The sequence below is a fragment of the Geotrypetes seraphini genome, chromosome 15 (genome assembly GCF_902459505.1).
Source record: "Geotrypetes seraphini chromosome 15, aGeoSer1.1, whole genome shotgun sequence".
Lineage (NCBI taxonomy): Eukaryota > Metazoa > Chordata > Amphibia > Gymnophiona > Dermophiidae > Geotrypetes > Geotrypetes seraphini.
The window spans coordinates 63,981,728-64,008,625 of NC_047098.1; the positions used below are offsets into that span (position 1 = coordinate 63,981,728).

The 26,898-nt window shown below is 42.7% G+C and overlaps 1 protein-coding gene across 4 annotated transcripts in view; it reads right to left on the reverse strand.

The window, feature by feature from the left end:
- The window catches only part of PAFAH1B1 (platelet activating factor acetylhydrolase 1b regulatory subunit 1), a 129,523-nt gene that overhangs the window by 30,590 nt on the left and 72,035 nt on the right, over positions 1 to 26,898 (reverse strand). For all 4 annotated transcript variants that reach the window (XM_033922626.1, XM_033922629.1, XM_033922627.1 and 1 more), the window contains exon 7: positions 7,636 to 7,738. In XM_033922626.1, coding sequence (XP_033778517.1) covers positions 7,636 to 7,738 — 103 coding nt within the window. The remainder of the gene's footprint in view (positions 1 to 7,635; positions 7,739 to 26,898) is intronic.

Here is a 26,898-nt window from a genome sequence, read left to right on the forward strand (position 1 = left end):
GGATATCCTGGCTACCCTGCTCTATTGACCGGGCCCACAGATTGGGGCAACATCGTGAGGATGACCAACGACCTTGTCCAGTGATAGCCCGATTCCTTAGCTTTGTAGTTAAGGAACTAATTCTATCCCAGTATCGCAAGGGCCGCACCTTTACCTACGATGATGCCAAGATCCTCATCTTCCAGGACTTCTCTCCCCAGGTTTCGGTGCGCCGCAGAGCCATGACCCCATACTGAAATATTCATTTCTCCTTGCAATATCTGGCGTGAGCCCGCATTACCTTCAACAATAAGGTCACCTTCCTGAACACACCTGAGGAGATGGACCTTTTCATTAAAAACTGCCTGCTGCGCTGCCTGGGGAACCTCCTGTGCCATGATCGTGTCTGCCTCCTGCACCAGATGGTTTGGAAGCTGAGGGGACCCTATCCCTAAGTTTTGCGGGACCTTGCTGATGCCAGTTTGCGGGCTTTGAGCCTGTGCTCTCCCAAGTTTTGTCTGACCACAACAAGCCCAGGAGGGCCTTTGTTGTTGTAATACTGTTCTGCCATGTTCTCCCCCTCCCGTGCTCAACTGGGTGGTTTGCTAACACTAGAAGGTATAGAAGATGAAAAAGTGAGGACAATTGGAAACAACCACAGCGACTGAAATCCTCACTGCTCAGATTCAACATCAGGATGGCAACAGAGCATTCAAAGTCATCAATATCAAAGCATCCAGCAACTGTATATCTGGCTTCAGCGCTTTACATTGCCTCCTTATGTGATGTAACTTGTCTAATTACTTCTGTGATGTAACTTGTCTAATTACTTCTGTATTGTAAATCCAGAAATAAAAACTAGTAGACGGCATAAACTCTTTTTACTTATCATTTTTAATGCAGTGTCTCTAGAATGCCCCGCCGACAGGACCCGTTTCGTCCAAAAGGCTTTCTCAAGGGTTTGTGGAGGAGCTCTAAATAATACAAAATATTAAAACATACACCACAAACATTTGACAGACTGTGTTAAAACCGCCAATGTCAAAATATATATGAAACGATCAATTTGAATACTGTAAATTTGCTTTATACAAAGCATATGTAATATAATATCTTATAAATCCATTGAAAATAAATATTAATAGTCTACAAATGATTAAGCCTATTAGCTATATGGTCATCATCAATTCACCCATTGCATAAATCATTAAGTAACTTAAAGCTAATGAACTCATTGCCGAATTAAAATAATGCATTAAGTTTAATATATTTCAGCAATCCTAAATACTTTATTGATTAAAACCTCAGTTTTCAATCATCAATTAAAACCTTTAATCAAATAATGATATATTCTCAAACTTAATGTACATGGGTGCAAACCCCTTTAGACAAACTCATAATTTAAATGCAAAAGTTAAACCTTTATGAATAAACCACTTTCTTTAAAAATTATAAAAATGACTCTTAATGAGATACTACTTATAAGATTAACATACGATTACTATAATGAAAGCATGCTCACATTGATAACAATTCATTAATTAATTAACAAAACTACATCCTCGTGTTATAAACATACAACTCGTGGGAACTAAAAGTTATATAAATTAACTTAATAATAAACTAAAACAATTGTGTACATCTCATTAAATTAAAACAATTGTGTGCATCCCATTGATTCTTTAGTTCATCTAAATACTATTAATTTTCATTAGCTTAAAATTATCGCTAACTTTTAATGTTTGAAAACATTATGTTTTTTACTTTCAGATACAAACAGTGCCTAACTAGAAATAAATGCAAGACTTTTATGTTTCGGACTTACTAAATCCACTTTATTTGGAAAATCCTTCATATTTTAAAACTATAAAATTATATTAAATCTAATTAATCGCCATGTTTTTAAGACTTATTTATCCTACGCAATGAGTTAAACACCCAGTTTTAAAGGTTTATTGCTCACGCGCAAAGAGTTGACTAAATCACTGGATCAAAAACTTTGGAAAATCCTACATACTTTAAAACTATAAAACTAACCCTCTGTTGTAGTTCCTTACTATTTCTCCTACTGTAAACCGCGTCGAGCTCTACGAACGTGGAGATGATGCGGTATACAAACCTAAGGATTAGATTAGATTAAGCCTAATTCATTGCCATGTTTTTAAGGCTTATTACTCCTACCCAATGGATGGACTACCTTTTAACAAACCCTGAGGGGGATGTTAGTTCTGTCATCTATTGGGAGGCCGCTAAAACGGTTATGAGAGGGCATATCTTGGCTTATTCCACAGCTCTGAAACGGAGGCGAGATGGGGACCTCCTCTCCTTGTCCCTGGAACCGCAATGCTTACATAAGACCCATATCTCACGTCTCGACGACGACTCCCTGGCTGCCCTGGGGCAGGTGAAATGTCAGATTCATGACCTGCTCCATCAGCATGCGATGTGTAGTATATATTGTTACATCGATGAGGAGATAAAATGGGCAAATTGCTAGCTAACTTAGTGCACCCTCCGAAAGCTAAACATATTATCACTTCTATCTAAGACAAGCAGGGCGAGGTTCATCTCACCATCAGACTATTATGCAACAGCTTGTGAAATTTTACTCAGATTTGTAAGCTGCCCCCTCTGATGACGCTTCTGCCCGAGAATCATTCTTTTCAGGGCTCCCCTTGCCCCAGTTATCAGGTGATCAGCAGCTGCTCTTGAACTCCCCCATTACTGGAGAGGAGATACAACGGACTATTCGAAAGCTTAAATTGGCCAGAACATCAGGCCCCGATGATTTCAGCCTTTGATACAGTTCTTCATAGGAGGCTGTTGAACAAACTTGAAGGGCTGAAGTTAGGACCTAAAGTGGTGAACTGGGTCAGAAACTGGCTGTCAGACAGACGCCAGAGGGTGGTGGTTAATGGAAGTCGCTCGAAGGAAGGAAAGATGACTAGTGGAGTCCCTCAGGGTTCAGTGCTGGGGCCAATCCTGTTCAATATGTTTGTGAGTGACATTGCTGAAGGGTTAGAAGGAAAAGTGTGCCTTTTTGCAGATGATACCAAGATTTGTAACAGAGTAGACACCGAAGAGGGAGTGGAAAATATGAAAAAGGATCTGCAAAAGTTAGAGGAATGGTCTAATGCCTGGCAGCTAAAATTCAATGCAAAGAAATGCATAGTAATGCATTTGGGGATTAATAATAGGAAGGAACCGTATATGCTGGGAGGAGAGAAGCTGATATGCACGGACGGGGAGAGGGACCTTGGGGTTATAGTGTCCGAAGATCTAAAGGTGAAAAAACAGTGTGACAAGGCAGTGGCTGCTGCCAGAAGGATGCTGGGCTGTATAAAGAGAGGTGTAGTCAGTAGAAGGAAGAAGGTGTTGATGCCCCTGTGCAGGTCATTGGTGAGGCCCCACTTGGAGTATTGTGTTCAGTTTTGGAGACAGTATCTGGCGAAAGACGTAAGAAGACTTGAGGCAGTCCAGAGGAGGGCGATGAAAATGATAGGAGGCTTGCGCCAGAAGACATATGAGGAGAGACTGGAAGCCCTGAATATGTATACCCTAGAGGAAAGGAGAGACAGGGGAGATATGATTCAGACATTCAAATACTTGAAGGGTATTAACGTAGAACAAAATCTTTTCCAGAGAAAGGAAAATGGTAAAACCAGAGGACATAAATTGAGGTTGAGGGGTGGTAGATTCAGGGGCAATGTTAGGAAATTCTACTTTACGGAGAGGGTAGTGGATGCCTGGAATGCGCTCCCGAGAGAGGTGGTGGAGAGTAAAACTGTGACTGAGTTCAAAGAAGCGTGGGATGAACACAGAAGATTTAGAATCAGAAAATAATATTAAATATTGAACTAGGCCAGTTACTGGGCAGACTTGCACGGTCTGTGTCTGTATATGGCCGTTTGGTGGAGGATGGGCAGGGGAGGGCTTCAATGGCTGGGAGGGTGGAGATGGGCTGGAGTAAGTCTTAACAGAGATTTCGGCAGTTGGAACCCAAGCACAGCACCGGGTAAAGCTTTGGATTCTTGCCCAGAAATAGCTAAGAAGAAAAAATCAAAAAATTAAAAAAATAAATAAATAAATTTAAATTGAATCAGGTTGGGCAGACTGGATGGACCATTCGGGTCTTTATCTGCCGTCATCTACTATGTTACTATGAGTTTTATCAACTTTTACACCCAGCAGCTCTCCTCCCCTTACAAGCTTACTTTATGGGGCTTTGCAACAAGACACCCCCCAGGGATTCACACAATCGGGCTCATATTATTATTATTCCCAAACCCGGTCGTCCCTTGGATGCTCTGGGATCTTGTCGACCAATATCCCTACTCAATCAAGATATAAAGATTCTGGCCAGTGTTTTGGCAGTGCATCTCAATAATTTTCTTTCCTCTTTAATCCACGATGATCAGGTGGGCTTTGTACCGGGTAGACATGCTTCAATGAACCTTCTGAAGGTCCTGGCTGCTCTTCAATCCCACCATCACGCCTCGGACCGAGATCTTATTACGAGTTTAGATGTCGAAAAAGCTTTTGACATGGTATCCTGGGCCCACCTTTTATGGGACGTTATGATATCCGAGAGAATTTGGCCACTGGCAAGCTGCTCTTTTTCACAATCCCAAGTCCCAGTTGTTGGTAAATGGTGGGGTGTCAGATTCTTTTCCATTGGGCTGCGGCACGCAACAGGGCTGTCATCTATCCCCTCTTTTGTTTCTTTTGTCCCTTCACCCCTTAGCTATCCGTATATGTCAAGATGCAGCTTTGGAGGGCCTGCGTGTTGGTACCCGGGAGTTTTGATCAGCATGTTTGCCGACGACATGCAGCTGTATGCCAACCACGCCGATAGAACGGTGCCCACACTTATGTCTATACTTACTTCATACGGACAGTTCTCCGGTTTGAAAATCAATTTCGATAAAACGGAGGTCTTATTACTTGGCACTTCCCCTGCAGGATTGGAGCCTTTGTGGGAGCGGTTGGGCATCGGGATAGCGCAGGGAAAACTGAAATATTTGGGAATTATGCTCTATTGTGATCCTAAAAAGTTGTACGGTGCTAACATTACCACCACCATTGGTAAAATCAAAACTCTTTACCATAAGTGGAGGTCGCTCCCTTTGTCACTTATGGGTAGAGTTGCCCTGGTAAAAATGGTGCTCTTTCCGAAACTGCTGTACCCTCTCCAGACCATCCCAGTTTGGATTTCTCCAATTGATGAACGGCTTTTTCAATTGATTATTCGAACCTTTATTTGGAATGGTAAGGCGGCCCGTATTAGTCTTCTTAAATTGACTCAGGTCAAGGCACAGGGTGGCCTGGGTTTGCCTAACTTGCGCCTTTATAATGTGGCAGCCATCTTCCATTGGATTCACGAGTCTCTGGTGTCTTCTAGGCGGACCTTCTCAGGGATTGTTTCCTGCCACAGTCTTTTTCTTTTTTTGTTCATCGGGGTGGGATAGGCTCTCCCTCAGCGATTTTCCCACTTCTCTTACCTTTTGGCCAGGCCTGGCGATGATGGAGGGTGCGCCAGGGTTGATTGCCTAATGTTTTGCCGTTCCTATACCTACTCCACAACCCTAACTTTGCACCGGGCATGGGTGATCTGGCGGGACTGAAGGGGCAAGAGGAACGAGACACTACCATGGGTACTCTCATGCACTTGGGGGGTGGTCAATTCCCTTCTCACGCCCAAGTACAGACTCATTGGAATCTTCCTCCTAGCCATTCATACACGTATTTCCAAATTCAACACTACTACTGCTCTTTGGTCAGGGAGCATGGGGACACTTGGTAAATTAGACCTGGGAACTATGGTAAATTAGACCTGGTTTTTCTTGCTGTCCCCTCATCTTCTAATAGAATATCTACCTGGTAGAGAGAGGGTAGAGAGCTCATGGGGAGTGATTGCATGTCCTCCTTGGTTAGGGAGTGGTCCGCCAAGTTGAGTATGGTGGTCTCTTCTCCTGACCTACACCAGTTGTTCCACACTCTCTACTCTTATATCAAAGCGGTGTCCCTTCAAAAGACCCAGTTCAAACTTTTACACAGGACATACCTCACTCGTTGTAAGGGCTTCGTTATGGGATTATGGCCTGACAGTCTGTGTGTTAAATGTAAGACTCAGAGAGGTACCTTTCTCCATTCCTTTTTTGAGTGTCCCCTGCTGACTTTTTGGACCACAGTACAGAGATGCCTCGAAAGGACGCTATCCGGCTCCTTGCTATGGAATCCCCCTGTTTTGTTGTTGGGGGATGTACAGGACTTTGATCAATGGGGTTTAGATGAGGCTTCTCAGAAATTTGTGCTACATGTTGTACTCCTGGGAAAGAAATTTATACTACGCTATTGGGCTTCGGAGGAGGTCCCAACCTACCATATGTGGCTCCCCTTGATGAGAACTCAGGCCCGATATGAACTGGACACCTATTCTGCTTGTGTTCAAGATTTATGGAACCCTATTGTACCCTATGCGATCAATTTTTGTCTACTAATGTTTGAGGGCTGGAGAGTTTGTGAATGGCTAGTTCTTGTCTTTGTTTCTCTGTGCTCTTGTTTTCCATGTGGCAGGCTTGCTCTGCGCCCCTCTTTCAAAGATACTATGGGCATGCTGGTGGGCGTATGCCCTGGACCCTTCGTACCTTTCTTCTCCTTTCCTTTCCAGGGAATGTGATTTCGCTTGTTTCTGCTTCTGACCCATTTCTTTTTTCCTGAGCATCCACTGTATAGTCACATCTCTGGCGAGTTAAGTATACGTTTGTCTGTGACTGAATGTGTGGTGGTATGCGTGAGTTTGTCTGGTGCATGATCTTGGTGAGTGTGTGTATTTAGAATCATTTGGCGATTCTGTTTGCTCTCTTCTATTTAAAAGTGGCAGTCCCAGTCGGCTTTACACCCCCTGCTTCATGATGGGACTTGCCTCCCTGATCTTCTCTTGGTCATCTTATTACCCAATTTTTCTGTTTTGTGGGGTACTATGCTCAACATTGATAGGTACATTTCTTCTGTTACCCTGCCCATTTATCATTGTTATGTATGACCTTGCTTTGTATGCCTTTGATCTTGTAATGTGTATCCGACTGTTCTCTGCCTCAACAAATATGATATTACAAAAAAAAAGAAAGAAAGATACAGTCAGTGATTACCATGGAATCCAAGCACTGAAGTAATATGTTAGGATCAACAAGATCAAAGGCACAGCTAAGATCAAACTAAGATTAAAACCCCCAATCCCCTACTAAAGAGTGCATATATGTGGTTTAATAGAGATGGCAACACTGTTTTCTTACTATGGAACAATTTGAAACAAGATTGTGAACTGTGCAGTAGATCAAAACATTCCACATAATATGTTGATTGAAGGGAAACTAGACCTTCCAAAATTTTAACTAAGAAAGGAATGGAGGCTATAGTCTACAGTTGGCAACCGAGTTAACCGGCCTTTGCAAACCTTTGTTTCCTGTTTAAAAAAAAAACCACCAAAAAAACCCAAACCTCCTAAAACACCTGGCTTTTTCAACAGGTATTTAATACAAAACACAAACCAATGGTGTTCTGGATTTACCACTGCCAAGAAGAATTACATTTAAACTAAATGTATTTTCAGTACCTTTAATGTCAACAGCTTTCAATTAAACCTGAAACACTTACCCAGTCTGCACTTCCCACATTTTTATGGTTTTATCCCTTGAGGCAGAAACTATATGATCTCCATTGGGCATGATGGCTACTGATGACACATTGTGGTCATGACCTAAAAAGAAGGGAGGGGAGGGAAAGGTTCATTTTCATGCATTCCCAAATTTCTATGCTTACAGGGCACAAAAGACTCAACACTTCATACTCTTGCATGTGTGAACATCTTCCCACATGAATTTTCTGACAAACAGATTAGGTTCTTACCTCAATAATTTAGGTTCTGTTAAGATACACAGGACTCCGTACTTTAGCTGTTGATTTCCATTTCCCGCAAAACTGCAAAAGGGTATCTTGAACGCCTCTCCTTCTGCAGTGCAGAACAGCTCCCTCTTAAGCTGGTACCAAAGAAATCAAACTCCTTTGAAACAGAAGAAAAGAGGAGGGGAACGAGGAACTTCCCCAGCAACAAACATATTCTGCTTTGAAACTTAGGAAACAGAACAATGATCAATAAACATTTCACAAGCAAACAGTGAACATTAAATCACACACAAGTAGCTAAGAGCCAACCTATCAAGTACAACTAGTAGGGGCTAGAGAATCCTCCAAAGGGAAAGAGGACAGAAAACCCCCTGGTCCTGTTTCATCTCTGCTTAATCTTAGGAACTGTAGAAGAGGTCCCGAGACAGATACTGGCAATATCCAAGGCAGAAATCAGGCAAATCAAAAATCCACACAAGGAGGGCAGTACAGACTCCTGTGTATCTTAAAAGAATCCAGATTATCAAGGTAAGAACCTAATCTGTTGTTCTGTTCCATATAAACAGGAATACATACTTTAGCTGACATACCAAAGCAGTGCCAGATGTCTAGGGAGGGACAGATGAGCCTGTCCGCAGAACCAATGACACAAAAGCAGCATACTCTCGAGCCACCACATCCACTATGTAGAACTTTGTAAAAGTATGAAGAGTCGCCCAAGTAGCTGCTCTACAGATTTCATCAGGCGAGACAGCTTGAACTCCACTCAGGAAGTCGCTACACCTCTTGTTGAATGTACTGCAATAGAGATAGGGGGCTGTTTCCACAGCAATGTAAGAAGAAATCGCCATGCAGATCCATCGAGCAATAGAAGTCTTGGAAGCTGGTTTGCCACATCTCTAGTGACTGGTCAGCACAAAAATAAGATCAGAAAGCCTGGAGTCATTAATCCTCTCAAGGTAAATAGGCAGGGCGTCGTGCACATCCAGCTTGCGCAAAAGTTTGTCCTTTCTGGCAGAACCTATAGGATTAAATGCAGGCAAACAGAGCTCCTCATTGACATGGACGGCAGAAACTATCTTCAGACAAAAGGAAAGAACTATGCGTAGAGAAACACTCGACTCCATGAAACAGAGAAAAGGCTTCCTACATGAGAGGGCATGCAATTCTGAGAGCCTTCTTGCTAAGAAAATGGCAACCAAAAACACTGTCCAAATGTAAGGTCTAGCAGGAAAGCTTCCATAAGAGGCTCATACGGAGCACGAGCCAGGCCCTTCAAGACCACATTGAGATCCCAAAGTAGGAACAGTTTGCACTAAGGGGGTCTTAATCTGAGAGACTACTCAAAAACTGAGTGATATCTGGGTGAGATGCATGAGACCATAGGCCATTCCGAACCCAAAAGCACGAGATACCGGCTATCTGCACAGATGAAACTGCAAGGCCCTTTTCAAGACCAGCTTGCAGGGAGGCAAGGATCACCAGAATGGGAGCCCTGTAAAGCTCCATGTGTTCCTTGGTGCACCATAACTGGAAGGTCTTCCAGGTATTAGCATAAGCAGCAACAGTCACAGGCTTCTTTGCTCTAAGGAGAGAGTCATAATCACACCCTCCAAATAACCCTTCCAAATCAAGGCCACACACTGAAGAGCCATGCCATAAGACCAAAGCATTCTGGTTTCTCCACTGGAAACAGGCCTTGGCTGATAAGCCTCAGATGAACCAGCAGTTTCAGGAACCTGCTTCATTGCAGATGCACCAGATCTGCCTACCAAGGTCTGTGGGGCCAGTCCGGGCCCACCAGGATCACCAGCCCCTGATGGTTCACTATCCTGTGGATGATCCGAATCACCATGGCCCATAGCAGAAACACAGAGGAGCTGCTCTGTGGGCCAGGGCTGAACTAGGGCCCTGCGCTTCCTTCCTCTGCTCTTTGACTGCCAAATCCGAACAATGAGGGAAATGCTCTCTGGGATACAGACCACTCATTGGATCCAGAGTCTGCCTGTTGAGAAAATCGGCCTGGACATTCTCTACCCCTGCCACAAGGGCAGATGAGAGAAATTGCAAGTGAAGTTCCGCCCACTGGAATAACATTCATGGCTCCAGGCGAAGGGAAGCACTTCTGGTGCCCCCTTGTCCATTCGCATAAGCCACTTTGGCGGCATTGTCTGAAAAACACTGACTGCCTTCTCCGACAGGACCAAATCGGAGAAGCTCTCTGTTTCAGATGATTTTCCCAACCTGTCAGATGAATCAAATATTTTAGTCTTTGCTGAGGGAGAAATGCTCTGAGATGGTGTCTAGCCAAGCTCCGATAAATTACAGTCTGAGAGGGCTAAAGTTTTGATTTGGTAAAATTGATTTCAAACCCCAACTTTTGAAGGAAGAGAATTGTTAAGCGAGTCATTGCAATCAACTCTTGAGAAGTTTGATCTTTGATCAGCCAATCGTCCAGATAGAGGAACACCTGGAGACCCTGAGCCCATAATGCCCCTGCCACTACAACCAGGCATTTGGTGAATACTCTGGGAGAGGATGCAAAGCCAAAGGGCAGGACCTTGTATTGATAATAGTGCTGTGCCACCTGAAATCTGAGGAATTTCCTGGGAGGTCAGATTCACTGGAATGTGAGTATAAGCCTCCGAGATCTAAATAGTATATAAAGGGGATATAAAGTTCCAGGGACAACATCCAAAACTTTTCCTTCACTAGAAACTTGTTCAGGCCCCTGATGTCTAAGAATGGATGCAGACCACCCGTCTTCTTTGAGATGAGAAAATTCTGGGAATAAAACACTCTTGTTTCTCTGCACATGTGGAACCTTTTCTATAGCATTGAGAAGAAGGGATTCTATCTCCCAAAGAAGGGATGTCTGCTTAGGGTTGAAAGACTCTTGGAGAATTATCTGGAAGCACATTGAAGTGAAGAGAGTTTCCCTCTCGAATGACTTTAAGAACCCAGAAGTCTGTGGTTATCAGTTCCCAACGTGGATAATACGGTTGGAGCCAACCTCCGATTAGTTGAGGAAGAGGCTGAGAAAGAGGAATAGCGGCTATGCTCTCTAGAAGCCTGTCAAAAAAACTGGGCAGGCTTTTGAGGAGCTGCTGATTGAGATTTCTGAGAGCACTGTTTTTGTTTTTTCTGCTGTAGTCTAGGAGGAGCTGCTGGTTTTGAAGAAAAATGCCTTTGATATGAATACGGCTTAAAAGATTTAGAAGTTACATTACATTACATTACATTAGGGATTTCTATTCCGCCTGTGCCTTGCGGTTCTAGGCGGATTACATTATAGAAGATATCTGGACATTTCCAGTAGAATTACATTTCAGGATAGGAGTATATTACAGTAACAGTAAAGAGTTATGATACTTCAAGTTCACAGAAGATAATACATAAGTTATTACATATAACAGAAGATAGTGTATTTTGCAGAGGTAATACATGGCAACTCGATCGTTTAAATCGGGTGTAAAGTAGAAGAGTTACATTACATTTTAGGTCACAGACAAAGAGATAGTATAGATGGGTGTTTCCGAAGTCGTTGGTTGGGAACTCATTGGGTGGTGGTTAGAGTGATGGGAGATATTTTTTGAACAGTAGTGTTTTTATTTCTTTGCGGAACTCTTTTATGTCTGTTGTTTTGGTCAGTAATTTTGAGATGTCAGAGTCTATTTTAGCTGCCTGTGTCCCCAGGAGGTTGTCGTATAGTTTCTTACGACAAGTTCCGTTGAGTGGTGGATAGGTGAAAAGGTTCTGTGTTCTCCTTCTTCTTGGTGGTTGATAGTGATGGAAACGATTAGTTAGGTAATTGGGTGCCGTGCCATGGGTTACTTTGAAAATGAGACAGTAGAGTTTGAATTGTGTTCTTGCTTTTATTGGTAGCCAGTGAGATTCTAGGTATGCATTGGTAATGTGGTCGTATTTGCTGAGTGAGTATATGAGTCTGAGGGCTGTGTTCTGGATGGTCTGTAGTTTTTTTATTGTTGAAGTTGAAGGCTTATGCTTGGATGTAACCAAAGCATCCCAATGTTTCTCATGATCAGTGAGATTTTGTGTGGCATTTTCAATAGAGTGGCCAAACAGCTCATCTCCCAAGCAGAGAATGTTCACTAATCTGTCCTGAAGATTGATGTCCATATCTGAGACTCTTAACCGTGTGAGAAGTCTCATTGCTACTGACAAAGCTGAGGCTAAAGGAAGATAATTCAAATGCATCATATACAGATCTTTCCGTATATCTTCTAGCTAAGGCAGGGGTGTCAAAGTCCCTCCTCGAGGGCCACACTCCGGTCAGGTTTTCAGATTTCCCCAATGAATATGCATGAGATCTATTAGCATACAATGAAAGCAGTGCATGCAAATAGATCTCATGCATATTCATTGGGAAAATCCTGAAAACCCGACTGGACTGCGGCCCTCCAGGAGGGACTTTGACACCCTTGAGCTACGGCAAAGGTGCGAGAGATATTATTAAATTCCAGTAAATGTTGTGGAGGAATATATCTATCAAAAGAAGGCAATTTCTTAACAAGGTGGTTTACATAGCAGGAAATATAGACATCATAATCTAGAACTCTTATTTGCCAACATGGAATTTTGGTACAGGCAACGTCCAAATTTGTCCATAGTGCGCCCTTCACGCCCTGGTGGCACTGAGGCATAAACTCTCAATGGAGTAGATTTTTTTCAAAGTCAATTCTACCAGGTACGTTAGATAGACTGTGAACTCATCAGGACAGATAGGGAAAATGCTTGAGTAAATGATTGTAAAACTGCAGTGGTGATCCATATGGGGGACAAATAACGTGAGCAACAGGAACTACAACAGGGAAGGACAAAAATCGCACACAAACTGAACACATTTTTTGCGTCTGTATTTACCGAAGAAGATCTACACAGCATACTGGAACCCATCAGGCTATATGCTGGAAACGAAGACGGGAAACTGACAGGGTTGATGGTCAGACTAGAAGAGGTATGTAGGAAGATAGATAGGCTTAAGAGCGATAAATCGCCGGGACTGGATGGCATCCATCCAAGGGTCATCAAGGAACTGAAAGAGACTATACCTAAACTAATAGCCAATCTGTCGATTGAATCGGGAAAGATTCTGGAAGACTGGAAGGTGGCGAATATTATGCTGATCTTCAAAGAGGGTTTGAGGAAACTACAGACAGGTGAGTGACCTTGGTACCGGGAAAGAAGGTAGAGGCGCTGATCAAGGACTGCATCATTGATCACCTTGACGGACACGATCTGATGAGGACCAGCCAGCACAGTTTCAGCAAAGGCAGATCTTGCCTGATGAACATAATGCACACTTCTTTGAGGGAGTAAACAGGCGGATAGACAAGGGCGACCCGGTCGACATTGTATATCTGGATTTTCAGAAGGCGTTTAACAAACTTCCACATGAACGACTTCTTCGGAAAATTGTGAGCCATGGAATCAAGGGTGAAATACTCACGTGGATTAAAAACTGGCTGGAGGCATAGGAAACAAAAAGTGGGGGTAAATGGACAATACTCAGACTGAAGGAGTGTCACCTGTGGGGTGCCACAGGGCTCGGTGCTTGGACCCGTGCTCTTCAACATCTTTAAAAACGATCTGGACATTGGTACGACAAGTGAGGTGATTAAATTTGCGGATGATACGAAGTTATTCAGAGTAGTGAAGACACAGGGGGATTGCGAAGATCTACAAAGTGACATAATCAAGCTCGAGAAACAGGCAGCGACATGGCAAATGAGGTTCAACGTGGATAAGTGTAAAGTGATGCATGTCGGTAACAAAAATCTCATCACGAATACAGGATGTCCAGAGCAGTACTTGGAGAGACCTCTCAGGAAAGAGACTTGGGAGTTCTGATCGACAAGTCGTTGAAGCCGTCTGTGCAATGTGCTGTGGCAGCAAAAAGGGCAAACAGAATACTAGGAATGATAAAGAAGGGGAATCACGAACAGATCAGAGAAGGTTATCATGCCATTGTACCGGGCCATGGTGCACCCTCACCTGGAGTACTGCGTCCAGCACTGGTCACCGTACATGAAGAAAGACGTGGTACTACTCAAAAGGGTCCAGAGAAGAGTGACTAAAATGGTTAAGGGGCTGGAGGAGATGCCATACAGTGAGAGATTAGAGAAACTGGGCCTCTACTCCCTTGAAAAGAGGAGACTGAGAGGAGGCATGATCGAAACATTCAAAATACTGTTGGCTCTTTGCCCAACTGCCTAATAAATTTAGTGAAAAAGTCTTTCTGTAGGAGATTTAGCCCTTGGTAGAGACTTTTCAGAGGTGGTGTCCTAAGCTTCCGTTGTAGGCTCAGGTAAGTTCTCAGCTGAATCAGACTAAGTCAGAGTCATAAAAGGGCTATTTTTTTAAATATTTTTTTTTTTGGGGGGGGGGGGTGGAGCATGACAAGATAGTGGTTCGAAGCTGCACCGGGATGTCGTGGCGGTCCTTATGAAATATTTCTACCTTGCTATGGTGAAAAGGAAATCTAAACGTCTGGGTTTCCTGGCAAGCAGTTACCTCGGACCAGCCCAATGGACGAGTTTGTGTAGCAAGGCCCAAATGAGCAGCAGCCGGAAAATAATGCCTCGGCTGGAGGAAACGCACAAGCTGAAGCGCATGAGCTCTCCTTTTGAAGGTGTCAGCTTGTCTCCGCAGTAACACAGTCCTCTGGTTCGTCCTGAGGCATCAGGAGCAGAAGGTGCAGGAGTAGGAGAGTAAGGTCCGGGACGCCCTCTTGTTTGCCCAGCAGGGCGGGGGAGCCGGAGCCAAGAGGAAGCAGGAGGAGTGTGCAGTGTCACACTCAATGCAGCCGCGAGGAGGACCAGACAAAAGTGGTTCTTGATGTTTCTGCAGCAAACGCAAGTACTATTGCTTTATCAGGGTAAATCAGAACTGAGATTTTGCCCCTATGTAAACCTAAAGTCTTCAATATGGAATCAATTTGGGAGGCCATTTCTAGACTCCAGATTTCCCTGGGAAGCCAGATACAGCAACTTTCTCAGCGTTGTACTGGAGTACTATCAGAAAGTTTGGATCTGAAGAATAAAGTTTCAGCTTTGGAAAATAAATCAGATGACTATGACACCAGAATAAAATCTTTAGAAACGCAAGCACTAACTTGGGTTAAAGATAGTGCAAGTCTTCATTTCAAGCAAAAAATGGTAGAAAACTCCATTAGGAGATGTAATTTGCGGATTATTAATTTTCTGAAATTATTTTCCATATCGGCAATAGATATGTTTAAGCGTTACTTAAGTGAAGTTTTGAAAGTACCTGACTCTTCCTATCCACCTCTTTCTAAAATATATTACTTACCTGCGAGACCTAGGTCTCAAAATCCCAATCAGCAGAATTTATCTGCAGATAGTTTGGATTTATCTAATTTCCTGGAGAGGTTGGAAACTGAGACTCAGATACCAGCTACTTTACTAGTACAGTTTGCTATTGATTCAGATAGGGAATGGATGTTAAAATTGTTCTTCAATTATAAAGATGTTACCTTTTTGTCCAATATCATAAGAATGTACCCAGATGTTTCTTATATTGAGACCTAAGGTGGTTCATTTGGGGGCGACCTTTGTTTTGGGGTACCCCTGTAAATGTGTTATGGTATATAAAGAGAACAGATGTTTTCTATGAACCGCAGCAGTTATCTAAATTTATTGCATCTCAGGATAGTAAATAATTGCTTACTCTGATTCTTTTAATCAGTTTAGATGAGAAAATGTTCAACAGCACGAGCCTCCTTTTGGGTTTCCTGGTTATATAATTTGTATGTTAAATTTCAGCTCAGTCTCTATTTGATAGTGGATTTACTATATCGTGTAATCAAAATTTACCTTGAATTATTTAGATTTAGTGATATTTTGTTTTTCATGATATTTTTTCTTGTGTTTTGATTGTGAATGTCAAAATTATAAAATTAAATTTTTAAAAAAAGGGCTTTGGTGAAGGAGTATGTCGAGAAGATTGATGCCGACGCCGAGCCTGGTGTTAATATACCTGAAAAAACTGTCTCCTTTTTTTATATTCTAGCCACTTGCTCTTCCGCCATACATATTTGGTATTCCTTTTTCTGCTCCCATGAAGGGTAACCTGCTAAGTGGCCTTGGAGGCTGAGTTGCTCATTCACTAACTGATCCAAAGAATTCTGCAGGCAGAAAAAGCAGCAAGCAGCAAACTTACTCAGGACTCTTAGGAATGGAGGGCCTACGGACTCTTGCAATGCTCCGTAGAGGGAGCGCCTCCACATACTTATGTTTCCCACCCTAATTGCATGCAGCCTCTGGACGAACTTCCTTCCCCTTATGGGGATCTAACCCCCTGGAGGACCTGAAGAGAGGCTGAGTATGAAGCTCCCACTCCCTTTCTCTTACACTCCAGGGCACACAGCTGCTCCTCAGCTAGCAAATCAGTACAGAAAATATACGAATTGAGGGTAAATTGACCTGGGGACTTTATTACAGATGATCCAGAGGGATTTTTGAGGCAGAAGGCATTTTTTAAAAAGATTGCTGAAAATCCAAAATGGCCACTGCCAGAAAATTCACACCAAAATTGGCCTGTTGGAGCTGAATTAAAAAGAAAAATAGAACTTTAGGGGTTCTGGAGGTGGGGGAACCTGACTAACCCAAGACACCCCTTAATCTGACTTTTTCAGACCCCTCTGATTTTTCCCATAGGGAATAATTAGTGTACTCACCGTGACTTGTGCCGGTCAGCTCTCAGCAATCTGCCTGCATGGAAAAGATTTCTGCCTCAGATAATTATTACGCATCCTTTGATGAAGATCTTTGGGCTGCCAGTCAGGCAAGAGACCCCAGACTTCCACCCCCAGAAATCCACATGTGTCGGGGGGAGGGAACTTTGCAGCCTGCTCCCTGATACCCAGAAGGCCGTTAGGGGTCCCACAGTTTGCTCTCAAGCCTCTGATTAAATTAGCAAGAGAGCAAGCTCCCAGGGGAATGAACCACGAGCTCCAGAAGGGACATCAAGCAGGCTGGCTTCACAGGTACTCCATTAGATTGGCCTAGTAGCAGCAGTCCACCCAGGTGAGACTGTTTCCTTTCCCCAGAGGAGTAAGCCCAAGAAGGGAACCTCTGAGCATCGAAGTCACAAAAAAAGGTCAAAAACCGACAGCAAAAATACCTGAAACTAATAAAATGAAGCAGAGCAGATCCGAACACACCTGAGCTCGTTTACAGAAGGAAAAACAGAAGAGGGAGCTGTGCTCCCTGCAGAAGGGGAGGAGTTCAAGAAGTTCAAGATATTAATGTGATACCCGTCAGCAGTTTTGCAGAAAATGGGAATCAACACCTAAAGTATGGACTCCTCTATATATATCCCATTAGATAGTGTGTGTCCCATTGTCCCAGGTACGTTAGTTAGAGTGTGAGCCCACCAGGACAGATAGGGAAAAATTCTTGACTACCTGAATATAAACCACTTAGGCTGTAAGTGGTATATAAATACTTAAATAAATAAATAAAAATCAACCCAAAATAAATAAACCACTTAGGCTGTAAGTGGTATATAAATACTTAAATAAATAAATAAAAATCAACCCAAAATAATGCTTTAGTTTAAGCAACTACCAATAAAGGAGAGGCAGCAAGATTTAGATTTAAAACAAGCACATTCTAGATCAGACATGGGCAACTCCGGTCCTCGAGGGCCAGAATCCAGTCAGGTTTTCCCCAATGAATATGCATTGAAAGCAGTGCACGCAAATAGATCTCATGCATATTCATTGGGGAAATCTTGAAAACCTGATTGGATTCCGGCCCTCAAGGATCGAGTTGCCCATGTCTGTTCTAGATACATCTGTATAAGGGAGCTAGGTATTCTTATCAAAATAAAACAGAGGAACATGTTTGTGTTTCAGTGGAGGCGCGAATACCGTTCAAATTTGCTTGTATCTGCTTCAAACAAGTCTGGGGCCTAGCACCTTCCTACCTGCAAACACACTTCACTCTACACAACCCCACACGTACAACCAGAAACAAAAACATCTTTGCATACCCAAAGATCACAGGCTGCAAATACAAATCCTTCCTAGACAGAACCTTCATTTTCTAAGCAAACAGACAGCAATCCTGGCTGGGAAACCACATAAATAAAGCCAGACAGACCTTCAACACATTCCGAAAATCAATTAAAACTGTTCTATTTGGCAAATTCCTTGCTTAATCAGATCACCTCTCTCAGGTATTTTTTTTTCTCCCCCTTATAACCCCATTGTATTATGTAACATCTTTCTTCTCTCATGTATTCTTTCCCCATGCTTCTCCAATTCATGATGTAACTTCCTTCTTGCATTTTGTAATTCGCTGATTGTCCAGCCTTCTTTCTATGTGAACCGCCTAGAAGTCAGTTTGACTATGGCGGTATAGAAAAATAAAGTTATTATTATTATTTTTACATGAATGCTTGCATGTCTGTGTGTGCACATACATGGGCATGTATGTTTATATCTGTGATGGTTCTCCAGGCAATTCTACAAGTATGTTTGCTTGTTATAATTAAAATTTTGAATAAAGAAAGAAAAAAAGTAACAGTGACCCACTAGTTGACACCCTGGGTGATGGGGTTTCTCCCTGTCATGGCTCTTTGTGCTCTGGCCACTTGTCTTGACCTATGTATATCCTCCTTCATACTTACAACCTGTCATACATTCCATTCCTTCTATGCACTTCTTTTTCAAATCTCTGACTGCTATGTTGGATTTAATTTCTGTGGTGCTGTTTTCTATTCTTCAAACAATAAAATGTTTTCCTTCCTCATTCCATTTTTTTCTGGCTGCGCTAGTGGTCTTCCTGTTCCACCGCCACTATTTCTATCTTCCACTTTTGGGTATACCCACATTCTCACTTTTAGAATAACCTTACAATCAGAAGGAAAATTTAACTCTTCTATTTCTTCAAAGCCACCTCCATTCTTTGGTGGTCTTGATCTCGTTTCTACACAACCACTTGTGAAGCATCTCTAACATACACGCACATGGCGACAGTATGATGCACTGGTTAGAACATTGGGTTTCTTGTGCCTCTTTCCATTTCTGAAGCTTCACTTACACATACAGTCCTGGTACTGGAACCAAATATTCAAGGTTCAAGTTTCAGGTCACTTCTGGTACATACATATTTTCCCATCCAAAAGACTGACTTTCCTGTCTGATTTTTTTCTACTCAATTTTATTTTCCAGCTATACGGTTCACTCCGGAGTTTGTTTCCGTGGAACTACATTTCTTTCTGGATATACCCCTTCATACTTCAATGGGAGTATTTAATGTTTTATCTCGTTACTGTTCCTTCTGACACTTCTCAACCAGATCCATTACTGTTCCTTCTGACACTTCTCAATCAGATCCCCTTTGTTTTATTTCTAGCATATATCGTGAGAGCAAATGCTTCTCCTCTATTTTCCTGCTTTGGCTCTCTTCTCTTTAGAAGACATTCCAGAGCTCTCACACAGCCCATAGCAGAACTGTTCGTATATAACTTAAATCTTCAATCAACTAGTATTTCATTTCAGTTCTACTCTACCCTCCATAGTATGGAGTTTCTCTCCTTTCTATGCTTTTGTCCCATGTCTCATCCTTCAATAGTAGGCTATTTAATAGGAACCACCATTTCATTTCCTGCCTTCTCAAACTGGGAAACGAAAGGCTTTGTGGGATTCTTCATATGGCACTCCTATTTGTGCCACTTTATGTTCCCCTTTCTACTTTTCGCCTTGAGTTTTGTAGCATCTCCCTCGCTTATACCTCGCTTGAACCTAACGGATGTAGCGGTATATAAGAAATAAATTACATTACATTACATTATACTTGAACTCGCCTGCCGTTCTGAGGTAGTCTCCTTCTTTGGAGCCTCCCTGCAAGTTGCTCTTACATTGTTGCCCTTTCCTCTTTCTAAGAATGGTTGCATACCTCTTATTCTCATTTCTTTTCCTTCCCTTCCCTTGCTCCGCCTGCTCAAATTGGACAATATATCTACTTTTCGGGTGGAGACCTACATATTTGTGTTTTTATTTAGAGGTCAATTCTCCTTCCATCCCGTTTCATAAGCTAGGAAATCCCATATGCTGCCTGATTGTCCTAGGATAAAGCACAGTTACTTACAATATCAGGTGCTATCCGAGGACAGAAAGCAGATATTCTCACATCTCACCCACCTCCCCTGGTTGGCTTCTTCACTTGGGAATACTATAGGTTGGGTGGGAAGGCACTTACGCATGCACGATGTGGGAAATCTTAAATCTTTCTAAAGCTTAGGTGACAGTACACTTTTACGCTGTCCATACTGGGCTCTATGGATGTCGTCGTCCACGTGAGAATATGCTCTTTGCTAGTCCTGGGATAACTCACTTGTCTAGAATGACACACCTATTGCACTGGAAATTCATTGAGACAGTTCTGACCAAATGGAGTGCGAATGAGGATTTTCTGAAGTCATATCCTAAAATTTTTAGAGGGAGAAAGGTGACGTTCATTCTCGGCCCCAGACCTTTTTGCATTAAATTTCTTTTGGCTGAGCAATTGTCATGCTTTGTTTAGGGGGAGCCCTTTATCTCCATTGATGTTATTGGATTGTCTTTCTTTCTCAATTGCCTTTGATTTTTCTCAGCCACCAACAAAGAAAAACAATAATTAGTGGCTGAGAATCCAAGAGGTAATAGAGATAGCAAGACACTGCAATAATTTCAATGGAGATAAAGAGCTCTCTCTAAACAAAGCATAGCAACTACTCATTCAAAAGAAGTTTAGTGCAAAAAGAAGGGCTGAGAACGAATACTACCTTCCTCCCTCTCAGTTTTAGGATGGGATGCCCAGGTCGGATCTCTAGGAGGGTAGAGTTAAGGGGATGGGTCATCAGAGCACGATATCTCAAAGGGTAGCTAGGAGGGAGGGTCAATAGAGTGGGCAGACTTGATGGGCCTTGGCCCTTTTCTGCCGTCACTTTTCTATGTTTCTAACCTCATAAAATTCTCCTTCTCCCCCCCCCCCCCAAGTCAGAGCTATTTAGCAGTCTTTGACCCATATTACAGTCACACCCAAATCAAGTAAATATCTGATATTAGCAGAATCCCCTGATCTCATTTCACTGCTTAACTATGAAACAATGAAATAAGTTTTAACTTATTTCTAAAGTACCGGTCAATAAACTAATGCAAATAATGCCTGCCACTGTCGCACAGGTCCAAGCAGGATTTTGTCACACAAACTATTCAGTTAAAATGTTTGTAAAATATTAACCTGTCTGGAATTCGCAGAACAAGAGCCATTTATTTTGATCAGTTTTGAAGCTGAAAAAGCATTTGATAAGGTAAGTTGGGATTATATAAAGTGTACAGTATTTTTGGTACTAGAAAAATATGGAATAGGAGGTTAATTTTGTGCAGCCATATAAATGCTTTATGACAGACAAATATGGTATATAAGCAAGGCAGACTGACTCTGTATGTTAGCACAACCCAAGAGCAGAACCTGCTATGCAAAAATATGGCTCAGAGAAATGTAACTCTAAAGAGGGAGAGGCAACCCCCTCTTAAGAAAAGAGTTTTATCTTCCAATCATTGCTTAATAAATGCAAAAGCAAGTCCCACTCAAGGGTGTGAGTTGTAAAAAACTGAATAAATATCTTAATGTAAAACTGTATATTTTCAAAAACTTTTAAACAATTTCAATTCTTGCATTCAGGTTGACACTGGACAAATTATGACAGACAAAGGCAGCCATACAGGTCAAAAAGTCTGTTGACTGTTTCCTTTGATATAATAGAAAATGATATGGTGAACAAACAGCGGCGAGCCACTGTTTGCCCGTTTGGCTATGGAGATGCCAAAGTCTGACTTGCCGCAGACATGGGAACAAAACTTTTTACTGCCCACAGGAACTGAGAAAAATTTTGTCCCCAGTTGGAAACACCCTCCTTGTTCTTGGGGGGGAGGGGGTACATGGCACTGTGTTGGTCTCCCGCCCCCTTCCTCCCCAATGTGGAGCCACATCATTCGCTGCCACCGCCAGGGATCCCATTTGTAAACATGCCTCTTTCTTGCCATCCAGCTGCATGCCCACCTCTGCCGAAGCTGACCCGGAAGGCTTCCCTCCAATGTCAGAGCTGACGTTGGAGGGAAGCCTTGAATGGAAGCAGGCTGCAGCTCTTGCACGCTGCATGTGGCTGACCCGGAAGCCATCTCTACGATGTCAGAGCTGTCATCAGAGGGAAGGCTTGCAGGTCAGCCAAGTGTAGCGTGCAAGTGTTGTCCACTGTCTCTCCATCACTTTGTACTAACAGCAGAGCCCCTTTAGCAGGAAATTCAACAACAACAAAAAAAATATCAAAGGTTTACAGTACTGCAGATAGAGCAACATAAGCTTAAAATTGTAATGTTTCCTGATTTACTGGTACATATATTAGAATGAACCCAAGCATACTCGCCAGATTCTGATGGGCAGTATTGAAACTTTTGGGGTTGTAGTTAAATCTCTCAAAGTTCAAGGCGTTATCTATGGACTTTCTTTAGGTAGGATGGATGGAAGGATTCCACTAAAGTGAGCAGAAGAGTGCTAGGAATATGAGTGTTAGGAATATGATTGATGACATATTCAAAAGTTTTATAAGCTTTAATATGACCTCCTTATTAAGAACCTCCAGATCTGGATGTCACTGTCACTTTCTCCAAGTGGATGAATGTGTTTATTCATGATGTCTTTATTCCTTAAATTATTATAAATTCTACAAATGCTTCTTTTATGACTCCTGCAAAAGGATTTGATTATTCTTTAGGGAGCTTTCTAAATTCTGTTGGGGTAGAAAGAAATCAGATATGTGCCTAACCAGATTATATGGGAATTGGCAATAAGGGGCACTAAGTTTGCCAGATATGAGTAGGTATAACATGGAATACCTCAAATTAGAGTACTTGTCTCCTTGGCATTTAATTTTTTTTTGTTGCTGGTCCCAGGTGAATGATTTCTCTAGTGGCTTAAAGGCAGTAATTATTTTTGACTCCATTAAGGGACACATGGAAGAACTAGCTAAACTCAGGAGTCAGGATACATGTAGTAAGATTTATTACCAATAAAAAGAAACAGATCTTCTGGGAATGGAGAGGTATTTTTGTGGGGCGGGGGGAAGGGGGGCTATTCTGTTAGAACACCTACTCAATTAAGATTATCTATCAGGAAATGTAGAGAGCCCACACCAGACAATCAGACGTTCAAATACTTGAAGGGTATTAACGTAGAACAAAATCTTTTCCAGAGAAAGGAAAATGGTAAAACCAGAGGACATAATTTGAGGTTGAGGGGTGGTAGATTCAGGGGCAATGTTAGGAAATTCTACTTCCCGAGAGAGGTGGTGGAGAGGAAAACTGTGACTGAGTTCAAAGAAGCGTGGGATGAACACAGAAGATTTAGAATCAGAAAATAATATTAAATATTGAACTAAGGCCAGTACTGGGCAGACTTGCACGGTCTGTGTCTGTATATGGCCGTTTGATGGAGGATGGGCAGGGGAGGGCTTCAATGGCTGGGAGGGTGGAGATGGGCTGGAGTAAGTCTTAACAGAGATTTTGGCAGTTGGAACCCAAGCACAGTACCGGGTAAAGTTTTGGATTCTTGCCCAGAAATAGCTAAGAAGAAAAATTAAAAAAATAAGAATAAAAAAAAATAAAAAAATTTAAATTGAATCAGGTTGGGCAGACTGATGGACCATTCGGGTCTTTATCTGCCGTCATCTACTATGTTACTATGTAAGTTTATATATTACCCATGTGGTATGTGTAAAGATTCCATGTGTTTCTGATGTATTCAGAGATACTGTTGATCAGTATCCATCTCAATTGTTTTATTGTTTGCCTTCGTTGTCTCGGTTCAATTAGGTCTTTTTCAAACTTGGCAGATTTCGCAGTCCATGTCCCTAACATTATTAGTCTGGGTAACTTCAACGTGCATATAAATGATCTTACTGATTCTAGTTCATATCATATTTTTTTTAAAGAATTTGCTGAAGACTTGGAACTTAGGGTCCATTGTTCTAGGAGCAGTCATATATTAGACTTATTTTTTCAGGTCTGGATGACAGAATGCAAGATTAGATTCTTACCTTCCATAATCTTCATCCTGTAAATCTACAGAGGAGTCAGTATGGCAGGTGTTTTATTTCAACCCGCAAATCGGGTCTTGCAGAAAACCACACACTTCATTTTCTCTGCTCCTCCCACTTAATTGAGGAGCACAGAGCTCCCTACAGTTGAGTCCAAAAACAAAATGAATCTCACTGGACCAAAGCATACATACAAAGGGGGCACAGGGGAACCTCCACACCAACATAACAGCATTCTGTTCTGCTCTGCAATATATCAAAAAAACAATTAATAAACAGGCAACATGAAAAACAGGTAAGAACACGGAACCATATGGAACCAACAAGCACAAACTGGAATAAAACAAGCATTATAGATATATAACCACACCTGTAGAATGATTTCCTACAGGGCTCATCTGCTGGATGGAAGATACTCAGGCTTGAAAGGAGAAACATCCAAAGCAGACAATACAGAAAGAAAGAGTAGTCAGAGGGCAGGCCGTACTGACTCGTCTGTGGATTTACAGAATGAAGACCATCAAAGATAAGAACTTAATCTTGCATTCTGTTACATCCACTCCAGAGTCAGTATGACAGGTGACATACTAAAGCAATGGCAACGTCTAGGGTGTGGCACAAGAGCCTGCCCACAAAACCATCATCAAATTGAGCCGCCAGGCACAGGTACACTCTGTAGAACCTCGTGAAGGTATGAAGGTGTGACCAAGTATCTACTCTACAAATCTTGGCTGGATGAATCACTCAAAACTCTGCCCACGAAACTGTAACATCTCTGGTCAAATGAGCTTTAAGAGAAACTGGTGTCTGCTTACCACAGGCGATGTAAGATGACAAAATGGCCATGCCTGATATGCCGGTCTACCTCGTCTGGACTGGCTAGTCAGGACAAACAGATGGTCAGAAAGACAGAAGTCGTTGGTCCTCTTTAAGTAGTGGAGTAAAACTCTCCGCACATCCAGGTTCCATAGGATCTTATCCTGCTCCAATCCCGTGGGATGAAAAGCAGGCAGACGAACTTCCTGGTTAACATGGAAATCCAAATCCACCTTCTAAGAAAAGAAGGAATAGTACGCAGGGATACCCTCATCTCCGTGATCCTAAGAAAGGGCTCTCTATAAGAGAGCTTGTAGCTCAGAAATACACCTGGCTGAAACAATCGCCACTAGGAATACTGTCTTGACTAACATCCAGAAAGGATGCATCCATAAGCGGCTCAAAAGGAACTTCCATAAGCCCCTTTAGTACAATCTTAAGATTCCATATAGGAAAAGGCTGTCGTGGGGCAGTCAAAAGCACAGTATCCCCCTGAGAAATCTATCACATTTGGATGAGCTGTAAGCATACTTGAACCAGTGTGCGTCCTGAAACAGGAATGGCCTGCCACCTGTACCTTGAGGGAAGCCTCCACCAGGCCCTTTTCTAGATCAGCCTGGAAGAAAGCCAGGACCACCAGAATGGAAGCACGCAACAGCTCCACCTGGTCCCTGGCACAGCACTGCCGGAAAACCTTCTAAGTCTTGGTATAAGTCACCATAGTAGAAGTCTTCTTGGACCTCAACAGAGTGGCAATGACCATGTCTAAGTAAACCTTCCGAATCAAGGCCTGGCACCCAAAAGCCATGCAGTAAGACCAAAGTGCTGGACTGAGTAAGGAGGTCATAATGAAGAGGGAGCTTGAACTTCCTGTCCCACTGAAGTTGGATAAGATCTGCAAACCACGGACGGTGAGGCCAGCCTGGGGCTACCAGGATCACCAGGCAAAAGAAATCTATCTTGTATCGCTCCCGTAGGATGTTCAGCACCCATTGGTCCAAAAAGATCTATTCCCATTCCTGCAGAAACTCTGATAATTGACCTCCAATATGAGGAGGCACAGCTGGAATCCTGGTGTCATTGAGACTTCTTAGAAGAGGGGCTGGTATGAGACCCTGAAGCCTGCTGGCATCTGGGATTGCTAAAATGCTGTGTCTATCCCTGGACAGAAGAGCTCGCTGAATTCTAGCGAAAACTGCATGAGGGACAAAAATTACTACAACTGCCTCCCAGAGATCAGAGCTTTCCATCCAGGAGAGACTTTGGATGGTTGTTTACCACGCTAGCTATGAGGTCATCCAGCCCCTTGTCATAAAGTATTTGTCCCCCTAAAGGGAAGCCTGCTTAGAATCGACTTAGAGGCCGAATTGCCAGCCAAGTGGCAGATCCACAGCGTCCTGCGAGCAGATACTGCAAAAGCTGAGACCTTGTCTAGAACCCTGATGAGATCATATAAGGCATCTATGAAACAGTCCGCACCAGCTGGGGTAGGCATCCTCCTCCGCCAAGAGATCAAGACACAATCTCATGTGACTGCCTTAATGCCCAAAGACACTACTTCAGAAAGCTTCAAAACCATTCACACCATGCGGCTCTGGGGATCTTCAATCATCACTCCTTCACTAGGGAGGGGCTGTGCGCTTGGTAACCTGAGCTACTGCCGAATCCCACTTTCAGTTGCTCAAACAGATGCTGAAACTCCAGTGCCATAGGATAAAGCTTAGACATAGCTTTAATCAATTTGAAAGAACTCTCTGGCATCTCCCACTGTTCTGTGACTAGAGCAGCGAGATCTATATGTGCAGGAAAAAAAATGGACGTCAAGAGCAATAGAACAGCTCATGATGGTGCATTGAGATGTGGTGCCAACTTCAGTTATTTCATGGTGTTCGTAATAAAATAGTAGATGGTGATCAACTCAAAAAGGCAGAATATAGAGGGGTCATCACCCAGATCATGGCTCCTTGAGGCATCTAGCTGAACTGTTCCACAAAGGGCATTGGTGTCATCCAGGGTGAAAACAGTAGGCCATCTGAATCCAGGGTACTGGGGATCGAAGCAGTGATCCCA